The 20,005-nt window shown below is 41.5% G+C and overlaps 2 protein-coding genes across 2 annotated transcripts in view; both read right to left on the reverse strand.

The window, feature by feature from the left end:
* LOC116057273 (alpha-1-antitrypsin homolog) overlaps positions 1–17,513 on the reverse strand; it is a 213,736-nt gene extending 196,223 nt beyond the window's left edge. Inside the window, exons 1-2 of the mRNA XM_031309665.1 lie at positions 17,424–17,513; positions 13,080–13,415 (exon numbers count right to left, since the gene is read on the reverse strand). Coding sequence (XP_031165525.1) covers positions 13,080–13,359 — 280 coding nt within the window. The 5' untranslated portion in view covers positions 13,360–13,415; positions 17,424–17,513. The remainder of the gene's footprint in view (positions 1–13,079; positions 13,416–17,423) is intronic.
* On the reverse strand, positions 15,408–18,350 carry LOC116057264 (serpin A3-3-like). Its single transcript, XM_031309653.2, has 6 exons — positions 18,307–18,350; positions 17,088–17,727; positions 16,903–16,973; positions 16,260–16,453; positions 15,738–15,885; positions 15,408–15,660 (listed from the first exon to the last, which is right to left on the reverse strand). The coding sequence occupies exons 2-6, from the start codon at positions 17,719–17,721 to the stop codon at positions 15,463–15,465; spliced, it is 1,245 nt and encodes a 414-aa protein (XP_031165513.1). The 5' UTR covers positions 17,722–17,727; positions 18,307–18,350; the 3' UTR covers positions 15,408–15,462.
* Between the last annotated feature and the right edge of the window lie 1,655 nt (positions 18,351–20,005).

A 20,005-nucleotide genomic window follows, 5' to 3' on the forward strand; every position in this document is an offset into this window, starting at 1 on the left:
TCTTGCACCCAGCGCAATTTACTTTGTACACCGATGCATGTATCATTCCTATTTTGCACCCGACGCACAGCGGACTTTTCCCTCCACAGACTCACGTTGGTAAATTAGGGAATGAACACTTGCGTGTTCCGGCGCAAACATTCCCTAGTGCTATTTTACAGTTTCAGAAAACAGTTCCGCCACAGACCAGGAAAAACCTAGTCTAAAGTCAGTGGCGTGTTATTCAGATGCTATTTTAAGGGCGTGCACACCGCGCATACACTTTGCTTCTCTCGTCTCACGGACCCAGCAGTAACCATTTTTGCAAACCATACATAAATACAAGGAAAAATATGACCTTGTTTGACACAACATTTCCATGAACCATGGATGTGTTGATGACATAAATGAGAAAAAATTAGAGGACTTAAGGAGACGTGATGTTGAACTGCATGTGCCGATGCCACTTAACCCAAATGCCCCAGCAGCAGCAGCACGGGAGAGGAGAGACAGAAGAGCTGCATCGTCTATAGTGAGGTCATCTCGGTTTAACGTTAGACTACACTACAAAAATATCACCATGCATTCATAACCTCGTGATTCAATGAGAGTGAGCCCAAAACATCAGAAAGTATGTTTTTGTGACATTTCTTTATTTACATTTTCCCAAAAAGAAGAATCAACAGCAAACGTCAGTCTCCTCGGCTGTGAACCGCTCCTGGCGTGCGCCCATGGATGTATTAAGAGCAGCCATTATAATAGCAATCAGCCGTGGAACAAGCGCGCCTGCTTTTATAGGTAATGTGAGATAACGCTCTGATTGGTTTATTGCACGTTACGCCCAAACCACCCCTATGAGTAATGTAGCTACTTCAGACCAACCCATTTTAGATTTGCGTCGGGCGCATGAGTCATTTATCCCGCCGGTATAATAGCAACAGCGCCCGAGATCCGCCCACAAAGCTACTTGGTGTTTGATACTTGCGTTTGAGATAGTTAAAATAGGGCCCTACAATCGTTTAAGCCCAGTGTTCAAACAAAACTAAACTGTGCATCTTTTAAAAAGTAAAAGTATAAAAAGCAAAATGTAAATACCCCGTTTACACGTACATGTTTATTTTGAAAAACTGAGACATTTCCCTTCGTTTGTGCCCTTCGTTTACACGCAAACGGAGAATTCTCCACTGAAAACAAGTCTTTCTAAAAACTCCGGCCAGAGTGGAGATTTTGGAAAACTTTGTTTGCACGTTTGCATGTAAACTGAGACAAACGGAGGTTTAGGCAGCCGAGAGAAAGAGGAAGTTATTCGTTGCTGTTGTTGCTATTTTTGGGATTCTGATCCAAACGTGGCTAACGTGGGCTTGAGCTTCTCGTTACTCTGCCACCTACAGGTCTGGCGTGCTCTTGACGGCATATATACACGGGTTCATGTAAGCGAACACTTTTCTGAAAACTGACAGCTGTGCATGATGTTATTTTTGAAAACAGAGAGGGTGAAATGTCTGTTTATGAAAATAGCCGGCCACGTGTAAACGTAGCATCAGTTTTCAAGTCTTTCAAGTCAGAGCCATATTCCTCAGCCACTAACAAAACCAATTCTTTCTTTAAGAAGTCATTGTTTGATGGGTTTAAAGCTTGTATACCCCTCATTATCTTGCTGCTAGAGTTTGAAAAGCGCCTGTCCACCTCACTGACCATTGAGTCTATGATGGGAATGAATATACCTATTCTAAAGGCATCTTTGCTGTCAACATGTGTTTGCTGTCCAAGATGTTACACGAGTATGTATGTATGTGTGTTTGATTCTTTTTGATTTGACAATGGTAGAAATGTTGCAACCATTGCATGTTCCAATTGCTGTACTACACAGCTCACTAAAGCTCTCCTCTTTGCGATAATCTTCCAATGTCTGTCTGAGGATTTCAGGTCAACTGCTTTGGTAAGGTCCACATTAGTTGACTGGAGCATCTCAGATAAAAACTTGGTTTCACCTAGCACTTTTCTGAAGACTGCAAGAAGCCCTATGAAATTAAAGTAAATTTGAGAACATAGTCCTCTTGTGTCTACAGCTCTCTGTGGATTGGCCTCATTTCATCCAGCACTCTTATTACTGCAGTCAGCCTGTCCATAAGGTTTCTACATGCAACATAGCGACAGGCCCATCTGAACATCCATCCACTTAATGTGAACATATGAGCCTGACATGAATGTGTACAGTCTTTCCAGCAAAGTGAAAAAACATGCAGCTTCTGGGACATTTTTTACACTGTCCACAATGACAAGATTCAAACAGTGTGCCCTGCAGTGAACATAAAACACATATTTGGCAACTTCCTTAACCCTTGTTTGGACCCCAGAGCACCTGCCACTCATGACTGCAGCCCCATCATAGCCTTGGCCCACCAGATTCTTTTTGTATTCCAGTTCATACTTTTCCAGACATGAAATAATTTTCTCTGTCAAACTGGCTGCATCTAAGTGCTCTGCTTTCTGGTACTCTGAAGACAGCTGCTCCTTTTTTGAATGTCTTTAGTCTCATCCGCTAAAATAGAAAAGTGCTCACTTTATTTAACCTCTTTAATAATTTCTTCTTTCACCATTTCTGCTAAACACTCCATCCAAATCTCATTTTGAGTGCTTTTGCTTGTGTATTTTGCATTTCTGTGACCCTGTGACAGCTGTTTTTTTCACTAAGGCATCATGTTTACTCACAAGATCTAAAATCTCAAGGAAATTTCCCCTGTTATTTTAGGTTTCCGATTCATCATGGCCACGTTGGGAAATATTCAGAGTTGTTGTCAACAGCAAGGTTTCAGCCAAAGTTTTAATGTACTTTTGATTTTCAATTACTTGGTTTTGATTTTCATCATCCATCATTCCCAAGACAGTTGTATTTTTCTTGGGCATTCTTTTGAACTCACTCCATGCAATCATGGCATTTACATGTGTGTCTGATCTGGCATGTACACTGAACCCACTGTCTTTGGAAGTGGCCTTCTTCCGATTAGAATAGCCATTTTCTGTTGTGAATACACAGATTTTTAAATGTGCAAAATGTCTGAATATAAAGCAGTATGCTGCATCTTTAGACAGGGAATATTCACGCCATGGCCGAGAATTGTACCACTCCCTGCTGAAACTTCTTTTTGCAGCTCCATGTTGTGTCTTTGGGAATGTCTTTAAATCTGGCTGCACTGCTGCATCACCTTTGCATTTTGATATATCGCAAAAAAAGAAAGAAGAGAGTGGCAAATATAATTATCTAATGCAATTTTACAGTACATGGACATAGCCGATGCATATAAGTGACATTACATATTATCCTACTGTACGGCAATTCATATGGGGTATATATATATATACAGTTATGTTCAAAATAATAGCAGTGTGATTTAAAAAAGTTAATAATGCTCAAAATCCTCTGAATAGCTTTTAATTCCATAATATCATTGCATTGGGAACACTGCACATTCAAGTCCAAATCAAAACATGACCAAAATTTATCACGTTTGTGTTATACCTTTACAGAAAGTGAAGAAAAAGGATTATTAGGCTGTTCAAAAAAATAGCAGTATTTGCATTTTTCTTTACAAACTCAAACATTTACTGTATGAACTGAAAAATGTCTCAAGGGGTTGCTTTACTTTGAATCACTGCACTAATATTTAGTTGTATAACCATTATTTCTGAGAACTGCTTCACATCTGTGTTGCATGGAGTCGACCAACTTCTGGCCCCTGTGAACAGGTATTCCAGTCCAGGAAGATTGAACTACATCCACAATTCCTCTGCATTACTGAGTTTTGCTGTTCTAGCTGATAGCTTAGCTTCACATAGCCTTCTTCTGATTGTAACAGTACTCACAGGTAACTTTAAGTCTTCTTTGATTTTCCTGGAGCTGATCATTGGTTGAGCCTTTGCCATTTTGGCTATTCTTCAATCCATTCGAAAGGTAGTTGACCGTTTTTTCCCACGTCGTTCATGCTTTGGATGCCATTTCAAGGCATTTGAAATCATTTTGGCTGAGCAGCCTATCATTTTCTGCACTCCTTTATATGTTTTCCCCTCTCCAATCAAATTTTTAATCAAAGTCCGCTGTTCCTCAGAGCAATGTCTGGAATGACTCATTTTGCTGAGTATTTCAGTGTGAAATGCACTACAACCAGCATGCACAACATTTGCTTCATTCCTTCCTTAAATATGGGCCATAATTGACACCTGTTTCTTCACAGAATCAACCACCTCACTAATTGAACACAACACTACTATTATTTTGAACATGCCCCTTTCAATTACAGATTCAATTACACAGAATGAGCAGCATGCATGTCATGACAGCTGGAATTAGTCGGCCCATTCTCCTCTGACCTCTAGCATCAACAATGGCGTTTTCGGAGCTGGGCGAGGTCCCTGCCAGGACCGGGCGAGGGAGTCCAGCAGAGCGTAGGAGCACGGTCTCCTTTAGAATTTTGCGCCTGGCGGAGGAGATAGAGGGGCAGGGTGAAGGTCGGTGAATTGGTTCTCTGGTGGGATCACGAAACGCATGGCACCGGCATCCTCAGCCGCCAGCTGTGAGGGGGCCACGTGGCCAGCTAATGCTGTGGATGGGTCCTGGTCTGTATGAGAAAGAGGCGCGGATGGATCAGCTGGATGGACCAGGTTAGAGTGAGCTAGGGCGCCGTAGCGGTTGGAGAGACTTACGCAAGGTGGAGAGACGGACCGGTCCGAGTTTGTTCCGTTTATGAACTATAATAATAATAATACATTTTATTCATGAGCACCTTTTCTTGATACTCAAGGACACCTTACATAAACAAATAGTAAAAGATCTCTGCTTGATGGCGTTTGGCTTTTTTTTTTACCTGTTATTCTATATCTTTATTATTCTTCTGTATCCTTTTTTCAACACAGAAACATCATTCAAACATCAAAACGTTCAGCATGATTAGGAATTGCCCGCTTGTATAGACATTTTTTTATAACTTTCTGATTTAACCACATTCCACTATAACACAAGTTGCATACTGTGTACAAAATGCAGCTTTAACTTAACTTACAGACTTGTCACTTGTTTGCTATACAAGACGTCTTGATGACAGCCATGCTCCCCCCTCAACCTTTAGCCAACTTGCCATCAAGAGCCAGACAGCCTTTTTGACTCAGTGAGTACACTATCCTGTATTAACGGGTTCCAGAAATACCTGGAGAATAACAGAAACAGGCCTTCTTCTGCCTGCTACTGTCCTGACATTTTTTACAGTACACAAACCATTGTTACACAGGATGTTCAGCAGGGTGTCCTATCTCTCACGGTATTAAACATTAAGCGATAGGAGTAACGGTTTTTGAACTAGAAGCACAAGTTTTAAAGGTGCTCCAGAGCCTCTTCTCTATAAAAATTACTGAGACGGGAGAAGTCATGGCAACCTTTAACTAAAGTTGTTAACACAGAGCTAATTAATAACTTTTACTACTTTACCTACTTCTTACACATTTAAAGGGGAACTATGCAGTTTTTATTAGCTTAATTTACCATAACTGAACAGCTTCGGAGTCATTGGAATGGTTATATGACTTTTCGTGTTGAATGGTGGTCGTCTCGCTTCCCCCTAGTGCCTGTGAGTGGAAAAACCACCCTTGCAACTTTGGGCCAGCGTCAGGAAGTATTGCATGATATCAGGTCTCACGATGTCGAATTGCTTCACGGCACTGATACATACACACCCCCATCCAGGAACGGGCTAGCTATAAGAACAAGGTAGCAATGGAGTTTTTCACACTATCGTCATGGCTGAGCCGGCAAAAAATAAGCAGAAAGCTAGGAAAGTATTGTCGGAGGAAAAGAGAAAGAGGAAACAGCAGACTGACTGAGCGAGGAGTCAGACACGAGTAAACATAGGAGCTACCAAATATTTATTCTGAAGCTGTAGGGGGAGCTCAATAGAGAAACCTGCCAGCAAAAAGCGAGAAAACAGCAAAGAAATTGCCAAAACTACATAGCACCCCTTTAAGCAATTTCCAGTTTAGAGTCAGCTTTTTCTATAAACATAATGCCCATCTTTCAAACATTTGTATTTTTTAACTTCTCAATAACATTCATACCAAATTAACCCATTCTCACTTTTTCAACTATTCCTACTACTTTCAATTCAATTTTATAGTATCAATTCATAAGAATTATCTCGAGACACTTTACAGATAGAGTAGGTCTGAAAGAAACATAAGGACTCCAGAGTAAACGCCCCAGAGCTAGGTTATTAACAAGCTTTTCTGGTACAAGGATGCACACAAATGGAAAGAGAGAGAAGAGAGCATAGACTGTATATAAGAATGGACCAACAGATCCCATTGCTCTGGGCGGAGACCAGTGAAGGCCAATAGAAGCACTTTTCTGGTGATGGCTAGGGTTACTGCGCAGCCTCCAACTGAGAGAGAGACGACGTAAATGTGCCTACTACTTCTTACACATTCAAGCCAGCAATCCAGTGTAGCATCAGCCTTCGAACATACAGCATTCACACTCACTTTTGTATCACGTCAACTTTAAAAATCCAATTCATTTTCTCTAAGGATTTTGATTAGCCACAATATCTAAACCATTCAAGGTAGACTGACCCCGAGCTGTGAGGTTGTGAAACAAAGTTTCTGCTCCTGTAGAAGACACAAGTCCATATGAAAACTGTTCCTAGTTTCTGAAATTGAAGGATTTTTCTGCATCAAGTACTTTTACAATTTAAGTACATTTTCCTGATGATACTTACAGACTTTTACTGAAGTAACATTTTCAATGCAGGACTTGTACTTTTAGTGTGGAAGTAATACTTTTACTTAAGTAAAGGATTAGTACTTCTGCCACCGCTGCCAGAACCAGAGCAGTTCAAAAAGCAGGCAGTCACTGTTGAGCTCTATTGTATTTTTAAAAATCTGATCAGTTATAAATGAATACCAAATGCTTATGGAAATGGATCACATTTATCCCTACATTATTTTACCTTCAAAGATTATATAAAAACTGTTTACACTCAATGAAGCAAGAGACAAAACACGTTTTTCTGACTTCTTTATATGACATGCAACAGCTGTGCTCGAGGAACCAAAGTGATGATCCATCAGATGATTGGGTTGATAATCTTGCCTAAGAACAGGATTTTCTGTGTTACTTTCAGCTATGATGACCATGAATGGACGATTGAACTTCAACACAGGGATAGGGGCCGGGAGGGCGGTCGTCAGTTCAATGCTGCTGCGTGTGGAAGCTGCAGCTTCAGCCTCCACGTCCAGCGTAGCTTGGTGCACAAGCTGTGGTGCAACACAGTAAGTGAGACGACAGACGAATGGAATGTGTCTGAAATAACATTTTACAGTTTACTTACATCTGAGACAAACAGTCCTTCCTCCTCTGAAATCCCAGTAAAATTTGCACGATCACCAAACATGTCTGTCATTCCCATTTCTGACAGCACATCAGTTTGTAGGAAGTCTTGATGGAGAACTTTGGAATATATAGATCATATCTCCTAAAACAGTGGGGGGGGGACAAACATTCAGTGAATCTGACTACGGCAGGAGCTTCATTTGGCTATGATGGCCTTAAACAATGATATGCTATTTGTTGATCACTGACAGGCTCAGATTATTATTCAAAGTGTCTGACAACGTTATGGAAAGGGTCCCTACAGAGAGACCTTTTAGATCAAGAGTACGATCCTTTTAGTTTAACATGAAACATCACCCAAATCCATCACCAAACGCACCAGACTCCATGTAAATAATCAGGACTTTACGGTGAATACAGAGCCAGCATATTTTCATTTTTGGGGGGAGGACAGGACAACGCTGGGTACCTCTTTCAGTGTCAAACCTTCCACATATTAGAAGCATAAATTAAGATTCTCCCAACCCGGGGCTCATAGCCTTCAACCAATTGGTGACATGGTTTGGAGAGATGGCGTTCTCCAGCGTTACCATGACGTCAGGTAACATCAGCAGCATATAGTAGGAGTTGTTGAAGGGGAGCTGAAGGACCGTCGTGTTCAGCTCCTGGTCTTGATAGGTGTGGAAAGTATCCTCCAGATTCATCATGACGGCTGGAACCTGGACGATGACAATTTAAACACGAAGACATAGAGTGCATGCAGACAGCTAGAGGCTACATCTACATAGCTACGTCTCTCGGCCGTGGCAGTGAATGAACGATGATGCTTAATTGGACTGGGACTCAAATAATTTTCTGAATTAAGAGAAAATCTGAACCATAGTGTTCTCGTCCACATTGAAGTCGTCTTCCTTGGTGAGCTCAGGGTCAAACTGAGTCACCCACTTTCCGTTAGAGAATGAGCAGAAATAATACACAACTTGTGGTTTGACAAGTTCAATTTAACTCAAAATATGTAAACAGATCTTACATTAAATTACTACAGGCTGACTAGATCTCATCCCACAGGACCTTCTTACCTTTGTAGTAGATGTAGCTGATGAGATACATGACTTTTTGCATCCACATCTTCCACCAGCTTGTCAATCTTCCCGTTGGTCTTCTCCATGTATTTATTGATGGCATCAGCACTTTCTGTGGTTTTGTTGAAGTCCACATTGAACCCATCTGCGAAGTACGACTGCTTCAGGGTCTGCAGGAACTCTGGTTTCGGCTTGAAGTAGTCGTCGACGAACACGGCGGTCCCTTCACTGACATCCTCCTGAGATGTGTTGTTGGCCCTCTGTAGCAACGTCTGAAATGCCTGGTCCACATCGGTCTGCGTCAGGAGGGAGCTGTTGAAACCCAAACCACTGAAAAGCTGATGGTGCGTCTCTCCCTGCGCTCCCACGGACAACAAAGCCAAGGCAGCCGACACACTAGCCGGGGAGAAGAAGATATTCTGTCCCTGTGAGTCAGCATGAGCTGCTAACTGCCTGTAGAGTCGGAAGGAAAACTCTATGTTTGCTTCGTTCACCAGGGAGACACTGTTGGCGCTGCCGACGCACGGCTGCACGCATCATCATCATTGTGAACTAAGACAAAAGTTCAAAAGTTCAGCCTCTGTTTTAATGAGGAAACTGATTGTACTGGAGGTATTTTCTAAAGTTTACGAGACAAACATTCAGAGAATCTGAATTGGGCAGGAGTTTCATTTGGCTGTGCGGGCCTTAAACAATGATATGCTGTTTTTATCACTGACAGACTCAGATTATTATTCTAAGTGTCTGACACCATTATGGAAAGGATCCCTACAGAGATAGACCTTTTTGTTAAAGAGTAAGATCTGTTTAGTGTAACGTGAAATAGCCCCAAAATCACCATCAGCAAACTACACCAGACTCCATGTCAATAATCAGTACTTTTAGCGTGTATAGAGCCACCATATTTCCACATGTAAATGGGTGAATTAAGGGTTTATTTCAAAAGAATGAACTGTGTTTAACGATGATAAAAGTACTGATTATTTACATGGAGTCTGGTGGGTTTGGTGATGTTCCGTGATGGTGATTTCAGGACTGTTTCATGTTAAACTTTAATGGCACTATCTCTGTGCACAAAAGTGTCCAAACAAAGTTAATAAGAAAACGGTATATCACTGACAACACCAGTGAAACATTCAGCTTTTCTCGTCCACACCCACCTTCTCAGGGGTCTCAGTCACTGAGCTTGTAGACAATTTCAATTGTAAAATTACAAATGTTATTGATGCCATTGCTCCCATTAAGGTAAAAACTGTCTCTGATAAGAAAAGATGTCCATGGAGAAATGCCATACTGGTAAGAACAGAAAAAAAAGAGTGTCGAAAAGCAGAACGCAGGTGGCGAAAAACTAATGTCCAGGTCCACTACAACACCTATAAAGAGAGACTTCACACTTATAATTTGGAACTGAGGAATGCAAGGCGGTCCTTCTTCTCGGACATTACTGCCAAAAACAATAATAATTCACGTGCTATGTTTGCTACTGTTGATAGGTTAACAAACCCTCCAGTACCAGTAGCATCGGAACTTTTATCCACAAAGGCCTGCAATGATTTTGCCACCTTCTTCAATGACAAAATTCAGAAAATTAAACACAGTCAGTGCTTCCATATCGATGTGTTGTCACAGTGTCCAGGGAAAACAGATTTCAATATGATCCAATTTCATATGATTAACCATAAAAACCTGGAGGACATTATACAACATCTGAAAACCTCCTCCTGCTGCCTTGATATTCTACCAACGGGCCTTTTCAAAAATGTTGCAAATTGTTTGGCTACAGATCTTCTACAGATTGTAAACACGTCTCTTCTCTCAGGTATCTTCCCACAGGCCCTGAAAACTGCAGTCAGACACGTCACTAATGAGCAACTATAGGCCGATATCAAACCTTCCATTTTTAAGTAAAATCATTGAAAAAAACGTTTCTCAACAACTCAACCTTTTCTTGTCACTAAACAACAGTTTTGATGCCTTCCAGTCGGGTTTTCGACCACACCACAGCACTGAGACAGCTCTTGTTAAAGTCTTTAATGACATCCACTTAAACACAGATAGTGGCAACATTTCAGTCTTAGTATTACTTGATCTCAGTGCTGCATTTGATACGGTCGACCATGACATATTACTAGACCGATTGGAAAACTAGGCTGGCATTTCTGGCTCAGTACTAAAGTGGTTTGAGTCTTATTTAAAGAATAGGGACTACTTTGTGTCTATAGGGAATTATACATCTGAGCATAGAAATATGATTTGCGGAGTTCCCCAAGGCTCCGTTCTGGGGCCTCTCCTGTTTAACATCTACATGCTTCCACTGGCTCAAATTATGGAAAATAATAAAATAAGTTACCAAAGTTATGCGGATGACACACAAATTTATATAACCTTATCGCCAGGGGACTATAGTCCAATACAGCAACTGAGTATGTGCATTGAACAAATTAACAACTGGATGTGCCAGAACGTTCTTAAATTAAATGATGAAAAAACTGAGGTGGTTGTTTGAGCAAAAGAGGAACGAATAAAAGTCAGCACTCAGCTTCAAACGATAATGTTAAAAACAACAGACAAAGCCAGAAATCTTGGTGTAGTCATGGACTCAGACCTGAATTTCAACAGCCACATTAAGACAATTACAAAGTCAGCCTATTACCACCTTAAAATATATCAAGGGTTAAAGGACTTATTTCTCAGCAGGACTTGGAAAAACTTGTCCATGCTTTTATCTTCAGTAGACTTGACTACTGTAACGGAGTCTTTACAGGTCTCCGCCTTACTCCTTAAAAAAATCAATCAGACAGCTGCAGCTAATTCAGAACGCTGCTGCTCGAGTCCTCACTAAGACCAAGAAAGTGGATCACATCACTCCAGTACTGAAGTCTCTACACTGGCTTCCAGTGCCTCAAAGAATTGATTTCAAAATACTTTTGCTGGTTTATAAATCACTAAACGGTTTAGGGCCAAAATAAATTTCTGATCTGCTACTACAGTATGACCCCCCCAGACCTCTCAGGTGGTCTGGGACAGGTCTACTACACTATGACCAACCCAGACCTCTCAGGTGGTCTGGGACAGGTCTGCTTGTTGTCCCCAGAGTCAGAACTAAACAGGGGAAAGCAGCGTTCAGTTTTTATGCTCCACATATCTGGAACAACCTCCCAGAAAACTGCAAATCTGCTGCAACTCTCAGTTCTTTTAAATCAAGGCTGAAGACCTATCTTTTTGATGTTGCCTTCCTTTAAATAACTTCATTTCTTATACTGAAGTTGCATTGTTGACACTGTATGACAATCTATATAAGCATATAAAGAGAAATTCCTATTTTATCTGCTTTATATATTTAACTGTTTTAATTGCTCTTCAATTTTTCATTTCTTATACTGCACTGTAACTTTTATTCTCGTATTTTATCTGTTTTAAATTTTTTAATCTGTTTTCATGTAAAGCACTTTGAATTGCCCTGTTGCTGAAATGTGCTCTACAAATAAAGCTGCCTTGCCTTAAACAAAAAGGATCTTACTCTTTAACAAAAAGGTCTATCTCCGTAGGTATCCTTTCCTCCTGGGTAAAACCCCCCCGACTTAATTAAGTTGATATGAAGTTAAAACAATAACACATTTTATTTATGGGCACTTTTCTTGATACTCAAGGACGCATAAAGAAATAGTAAAAGATGAAAGCAGATGCACAACAAAGACCACACAATTACAAAACAATGAAGAACTACAGACAAATACTATTAAATTAAACTCTGTTTCCTTTTCTTTTCAAACGGGACATGAAGCCCGGTCTCCTGCGTGAAAGTCCTGTGTTTGTTTGACCTAGCTGTGTACCTTATTCAGTGTCAAACCTTCCACATATTAGAAGCATAAATTAAGATTCTCCCAACCTGGGTGTCATAGCCTTCAACCAATTGGTGACGAGGTTCCGGGAGATGGCGTTCTCCAGCATTGCCATGACGTCAGGCAACATCAGAAGCATGGAGTAGGAGCTGTTGAAGGGGAGCTGAAGGACCGTCGTGTTCAGATCGTAGTCTTCATTCTTCATAGATGTGGAAATCATCATCCAGATTCATCATGAGCACTGGAACCTAGACGATGACAATTTAAACATGAAGACACAGAATGAACGATGATGCTTAATTGGACTGGGACTCAAACCCATTCATTCCTTTTTCTCGTCAACAAACAGCAAAAGGGTTGAAAAAAGCAACAGACGTCAAAAACAATTTAGGGTGTTACAACTATCAGGTTTTGCCAAATTGTGTTAACGGCATGAAAAATACTTTATATATCTTTCGTAAATGAAGAATTCCCATCGGACCCCCGCTCTATGTTTGGGCTGAACCCCGAATGTTGACGATGTCTAGCTCCGCCCCTGTTAATTACTGGGACTCAAATATTTTTTTCTGAATTAAGAGAAACTCTGAACCTTGGTGTTCTCGTCCACGTTGAAGTCGTCCTACTTGGTGAGCTTAGGGTCAAACGGAGTCGCCCACTTTCCTGTTAGACAATGAGCAGAAATAAAACAAAACTTGTAGTTTGATACGTTCAACGTCACCTCATAATATGTAAACAGATCTTAGATCTATTACATTAGATTATTGCAGACTGACTAGATCTCATCCCACAGGACCTTCTTACCTTTGTAGTAGATGTAGCTGATGAGATACATGACTGTGTCTGGATCCAGGTTTTCCACCAGCTTGTCAATCTTCCCGTTGGTCTTCCCCTCCACGTACTTATTGATAATATCAGCACTTTCTGTGGTTTGGCTGAAGTCCACATTGAACCCATCTGTGAAGCACGACTGCTTCAGGGTCTGAAGAAACTCCGGCTTCGGCTTGAAGCGGTCACCCACGAACACGGCGGTCCCCTCGCTGGCGTTCTCCTGAGATGTGTTGTTGGCCCTTTGGAGAAACATCTGGAAGGCCTGGTCCACATCTGTCTGCGTCAGGAGGGAGCTGTTGAAACCCAGACCACCCAGACAACGTAGCCAAGGCGGCCGACACACTAGCCGGGGAGAAGAAGATATTCTTTCCCTGTGAGTCAGCATGATCTCCTAACTGCCTGTAGAGTCGGAAGGAAAACTCTTTATTTATTTCGTTCACCAGGGAGACGCTGTTGGCGCTGCCGTCCACTACGGTGTCTTGGACGGTCCTGTCGTTGCCGTGACCCAAATGATGATCGCCATGGTGATCGCCTCTGCCCACGCAGATCAACACTGATAGGACCCAGAGACCAAAAGTTCAAAAGTTCAGCTGCATTGTTTGTTTTAATGAGGAAACTGATTGTACTGGATGTATTTTCTGAAGGTTTAGTATAATGTGAATCTGATGAGTGTGTTTAGTTACTCTCAAAGAAATCTGATTAAAGGGTGGTATGTTTCAAGCTGGACCCTATTACCCTATTCATTTGTGTCTAAGTGACTGATGTGAACAAAAATCTCTGAAACTGGTCCAGTATTGGTCCACTAAAAGTTCTGTTTTTGCCGCTGTCAGACTCAGATTATTATTCTTTGTGTCTGACAACATTATGAAAGGATCCCTACAGAGATAGACCTTTTAGTTAAAGAGTAAGATCCTTTTAGTTTAACATGAAACAGCCCCGAAATCACCATCACCAAACTACAACTGTTGGCAGAGTATTTAAACTTGTATGTGAAACACATGAAAACAATCCATCTTTCTAACAGCTTACCTTCTCCTGGTTGAAGTGCAGACAGAGAAGCATAGACTGGACAACGAGAGATGTTCCTTTTTATAAGATAAATCAGAGAAACTGCACTTTGGCTTTGTTTATTCTCTGTCTCGAAGTCTTATTTGCTTGTCCCCTGCATTTGTTCTGTGTAATCATGTTTTCCCGTAACTCACGTCAAACTGAGGTTGCAGCAGATAAACACACAAGCCATGAACCGTTTGACCAGTTTAACCCTACAGGACAAATGTTCAGGTCAGCTTTCCTGTATTTGAAGGCTGCCCGGATTTTACCCTTTTATAACTGCACACAGCTTGACAACTTACTGGAAAGGGGGGGGGGGCCTTTTCAAAACGGGGAGTGACACGTTATTATGGAACCTATGCAACTTCTAAGAAAGGCCCGCCCTTCAATAGCATTCACACACTATTATTGGCCAGGCGTCCATGCTTAAGCAAGGTAATGGAACCCGATTTGTTGATGTAGGTTCAGGTGCTATCCCCTGACCAATCAGCTAAACCTTAACCTCTCGAGGTCAATGCTTAACCCCAACCAATCGGGCTGCCTCGTAGGGCGGGCATTTCCCAGAAGCAGCAGCGACACTCCAGTAAGCCAGTGAATAACGTGTGTGTGGGGGGGGGTCTTACACACTAAATGTGTTTTCCTGAATGATAAAACAATCTCTAAAAATAAATAGTAGCAATGTCATTTTGTCTTTAACCTATATTTATTCAGGGAAATACTCAAAAACAGCATCTCTGAGCTGGGTGTGATGTCATGGCACCGTCTGCTGGACATCAGCAGGAACCACAGTGCCAAAAAACATTTTAAATTCAATTTTATGTTTGTACTTTGTAATACTGTATTCCTTTATTCTATTTATTTCTATTTTATGGAAATATTTATAATATATCATCAAGGTAGACTGACCCTGAGCTGTGAAACAAAGTTTCTGCTCCTGTTGAAGACACGTCCGTATGAAATCCAAAATGTGAGGATTTTTCTGCATTTTGTACTTTGACTTTTATATTTTAAAATCATTAACCTGATACTTTATTTACTGAAGAAACATTTTCAATGCAGGATTTGAACTTTTACTTAAATGATTAATATTTCTGCCACCGCTGACAGAAGAGCAGTTCAAAATGTGGGCGGTCACTGTTGAGCTCTATTGTATTTTTAAAATCTTATGTTTTAAATGAATACCAAATGCTTATGGAAGTTTGTTATATTTATCAACTGTTTACACTCAAAAGCAAGAGACAAAACAAATGTTTTTCTGACTCCTTTATGAGATGCAACAGCTGTGCTTGAGCAAACAAAGTGATGATCAGATGGTTGGGTTGATAATCTTGCCCAAGAAGAGGATTTCTTCCGTATTGCGTTCAGTGATGATGACCACGAATGGACGATTGAACTTCAACACAGGGACAGGGGCCAGGGGGGCAGTCCGTTCGATGCTGATGCCTGTGACAGCTGCAGCGGTGGCTCCGGCCTCATCCACGTCCAGCTTAGCTTGGTGCACAACCTGCGGTGCAACGCAGAGAAAGTGAGACGACAGACTTCTGGAATGTGTGCGAAATAACATATGCGCCGTTTACTTACACTTGAGACTGCCAGTCCTTGCTTCTCTGAAATGCCTTTCAAATTTGCACGACCACCAAACATGTCCTTCATTCCCATTCCTGACAGCACATTGTTGAGGTTGTAGGAAGTCTTGATGGAGAACTTTGGAATATATACATCATATCTCCTAAAACATTGGAGAGAGACAAACTCAGTGATTCTCACAATGGTAGGAATTTAATTTGGCTACGAGGGCCTTAAACAATGATATGCCGTTTTTAAAAATCACTGACACTAAGATTATTCTAAGTGTCTGACAACATTATGGAAAGGGTCCCTACAGAGAGACCTTCAGGTTAAAGTAAAGATCCTTTTAGTTTAACATTAAACAGCCGCAAAATCCCCCATCACCAAACTACATGTAAATAATCAGTACTTTAAACGTTTACGGAGCAAGCATATTTCCTTTTGGGAGAGGACAGTCTCAGACAGGACAAAGCTGGGTACCTTTCAGTGTCAAACCTTGCACATATTAGAACCATAAATTAAGATTCTCCTAACCTGGGGCTCATAGCCTTCAACCATTTGGCAACCAGGTTCGGGTCAATGGCGTTCTCCAGTGTTGCCATGAAGTCAGGCAACATCAGCAGCATGGAGTAGGAGCTGTTGAAGGGGAGCTGAAGGACCGTTGTCTTCAGCACATTGTCTTGGTAGGTGTTGAAACCATCCTTCAGATTCATCAAGTCAACTGTAACCTGGACAATGAAATTTTAAACATGAAGACGCAGAATGGATGCTTAAATTAGACTGGGACTCAAATCCATTCATCCCTTTTTCTTAAAGTGTGTCTAATATAAAGTGTGTAGTATAAACTGTACAGTGTAGTATAAACTATGTACAGTGTGTAGTATAAAGTGTGTACAGTGTGTAGTATAAAGTGTGTACAGTGTGTAGTACAATGCAAAAGGCTCGAAAAAGCAGAACAAATTAGGGTGTTACAACTTATGGTTTTACAACTATCAAGTTTTCCCAAATTGTGTTAACGGCATGAAAAAAAACACTTCATACATCTTTGGTAAATGAAGAATTCCCAACGGACCCCCGCTCTAGGTTTGGGCTGAACCCTGAATGTTCACGATGTCTGGCTCCGCCCCTGTTAATTACTGGGACTGATATTTTTTTTCTGACTTAAGAAACTCTTAACCTTGGTGTTCTCATCCACATTGAAGTCATCCTTCTTGGTGAGCCTAGGGTCAAACCTAGTCACCCACTTTCCTGTTAAACAATGAGCAGAAATCAAACACTTGTTTTTTGATACATACAATTTAACCTCAATATGTAACATTACATTACAGACTGACTAGATCTCATCCCACAGGACCTTCTTACCTTTGAAATAAATGTAGCTGATTAGATACATGACTGTGCTTGGATCCAAGTCTTTCACCAGCTTGTCAATCTTCCCGTTGGTCTTCTCCGCCACGTACTTATTGATGGCATCAGCACTTTCTGTGGCTTTGGTGAAGTCCAGATTGAACCCATCTGCGAAGTACGACTGCTTCAGGGTCTGCAGGAACTCTGGCTTGGGCTTGAAGTCATTGTCCACGAACACAGCGGTCCCTTTGCTGGCGTGCTCCTGAGATGGGTTGTTGGTGCTCTGGAGGAACGTCTGGAAGGCCTGGTCCACATCTGTCTGCATCAGAAGGATGCTGTTGAAACCCAGACCACTGAAAAGCTGACGGTGCGTCTCCCCCTGCGCTCCCACGGACAACGCAGCCAAGGCGGCCGACACACTAGCCGGGGAGAAGAAGATATTCTCTCCCTGTGAGTCAGCATGAGCTGCTAACTTCCTGTAGAGCCGGAAGGAAAACCCTTTGTTTGCTTCGTTCACCAGGGAGACGCTGATGTCCACTTCAGTGTCTGGGACGGCCTTGAGGTTTTCACGACCCGAATTGTGATGGCCTCTGCCCACGCAGATCACCGCTGATAAGACCCAGAGACCCACGGCTGCACGCATCTTCATTGTGAACTAAGCCAAAAAGTTCAGCTTAATCATTTGTTTAAATGAAGAAACTGATTGTACTGGGAGGTATTTTCTGAAGTGTTGTGTAATGTGAATCTGATGAGTATGTGGGCTGTTTAGTTACTCTCAAAGAACTGATTAGAGGGTGGTATGTTTCAAGCTGGACCATATTTCCCTATTCATTTAAGTGACTGATGTGAACAAAAACCTTTGAAACTGGTCCAGTATTGAGCAACAACGCTGTAACCAGCAGCTGTGAACCAGGCTGCAATGTAAAGCTACAGGATTGGTTGTCCACTGTTCCAACAATCACCACTCTGGTTTGGTTGAAATAAAAACTTAATACACCCATTTACATGAGGAAATACACTGGCTCTATACACACTAAAAAGTACTGAAGTGTGAATCTCCCAAGCAATTACATCAGTCACAATTCAGAAACGCAGCCTGGCTTCTTACCTCTCCGACCAGAGAAACAACTCATACAATACCAATTAGACTTAAAGTAACAAAAGACTAACCCAAACACTAAATATTACGAGAACATTGTCATGAACCAGCTCAAATTCAAGCTCAAAAACCAACCTTTTCTGGATGTGAGGATTGAGAGAGAGATCACCAGAGCTGAATCTCCGGCCCTCTTTAAAGGACAAAGAGTCAATCAAGCTAATGGTAACCAGGTGTAGACTACCACACCTCTGCCTGCCTCCTACCCAGCTCACATGAGTGGGAGGGGTCATCACAATTGTGTGAATTGTGTATGTGTGTGTGTGAGTGTGTGTGACTGAGTGTGTGTGTGTGTGAGTCTCTCCTGTAACTTGCAGCTGTAACAGTCATTTCCCAATTTGGGATTCATAAAGTCTATCTATTTTACTTGAATAATAAAGTATTTTTAAAAGAAAAATCAACTCCACTGGAAGCGAAATAAAAGCACACAGCCAGTATAGTTTTCCGACAGCGCCCCCTGGTGTTTCATAGACAGAAACACAAGCTGACGGATGCAAGTGACTGTTTTTTTGTGTGCAGACTTTATTACAGTTTTTTACAACTGCTTATACACAAAAAAATTTCATGTCACACAATTTTTGAAACCTCTTACTCAAAGTGCAAAACTACACACCAAATCTTCAAAGCCATAAGCTATTTCTCAGCCTTTCACTCAGTTTTCAATTACATAAAACACTTTATTCAAAATACTACACACAATTCTCTACCTAAGACACATAAATCTAACAGGAAGTGACTTGCTTTCCTTTTCCAAACACAACCAATCAAAATGCTACACTTATTCACCAGGTCACCTACACTCTCCTCACCTGTACAAACACATTATACTTAACTGAACACTAACCAATCACTGCTTAAGTATAGGCCTATACATAGGTCAAAGGTCAGATTACCTGTTTTGAACAATGGATGCTAGGGATGCACGATGATATCGGCACAACATCGGTATTGGCCGATAAAAGCATAAAATGACCATCATTGGCATCGGCAGATATGAATATTCCTGCCGATGAGCCTTGCCGATAGGGTGGCGTGTTTACTATTCGCACGTGACGATCGTGAACATAGCATGAGCGCCAGCAACTTAAACTTCCAACATGTCGGCTGTGTGGAGATACTGTATTTCGACATCTGTTAAACAGATAACAAACTTGCTATTTGCAGTACTTGTAAAGCACAGGTGATGCGAGGAGGCGTAAAACAACACTCGTTCAACACTACAAATATGATTGTGCATCTTAAGAGCCGTCATCCTGAGCAGCCCCAAGACTTTTTTAAAAGTAAAAAAACGCAGGCAAAAAACCATCAGCAGCCTCTACTTCAGTCCTTTTACAAAGCTAGAAAATACAGCAGCGACCTCCCAAAGGTAAAAGAGCTTAACGACAAAATCATTGAATTTATTGCTCTTGATAACCAGCTGTTCAGCATGGTGGAAGACGTTGGCTTCAGCAGGCTTATGACGTACCTAGAGCCGCAGTATGCTATGCCTAGCTGGCGCTACTTTTCTGATGTGGCCTTACCTGAACTCCAGTGATTGTTGTCGGCAGTCACATTGAAAGGCTCCTTGCCGGAGCTAGTCACATTAGCTTTACCATGGACATTTGGACATCAAGCGTGAGTCCTGTTAGCATGTTGAGCGTCACTGCCCAGTGGATAGACGAAGACTTCACCCTTAAAAAAGCTGTCCTGCACGCACAGGAATGCTCCGGTTCTCACACAGCAGCTGCAATTGCATCCGCATTTGATAATATGTTTGGGAAATGGAAAATAGAAAGAG

This window comes from Sander lucioperca, chromosome 2 (assembly GCF_008315115.2).
Source record: "Sander lucioperca isolate FBNREF2018 chromosome 2, SLUC_FBN_1.2, whole genome shotgun sequence".
Lineage (NCBI taxonomy): Eukaryota > Metazoa > Chordata > Actinopteri > Perciformes > Percidae > Sander > Sander lucioperca.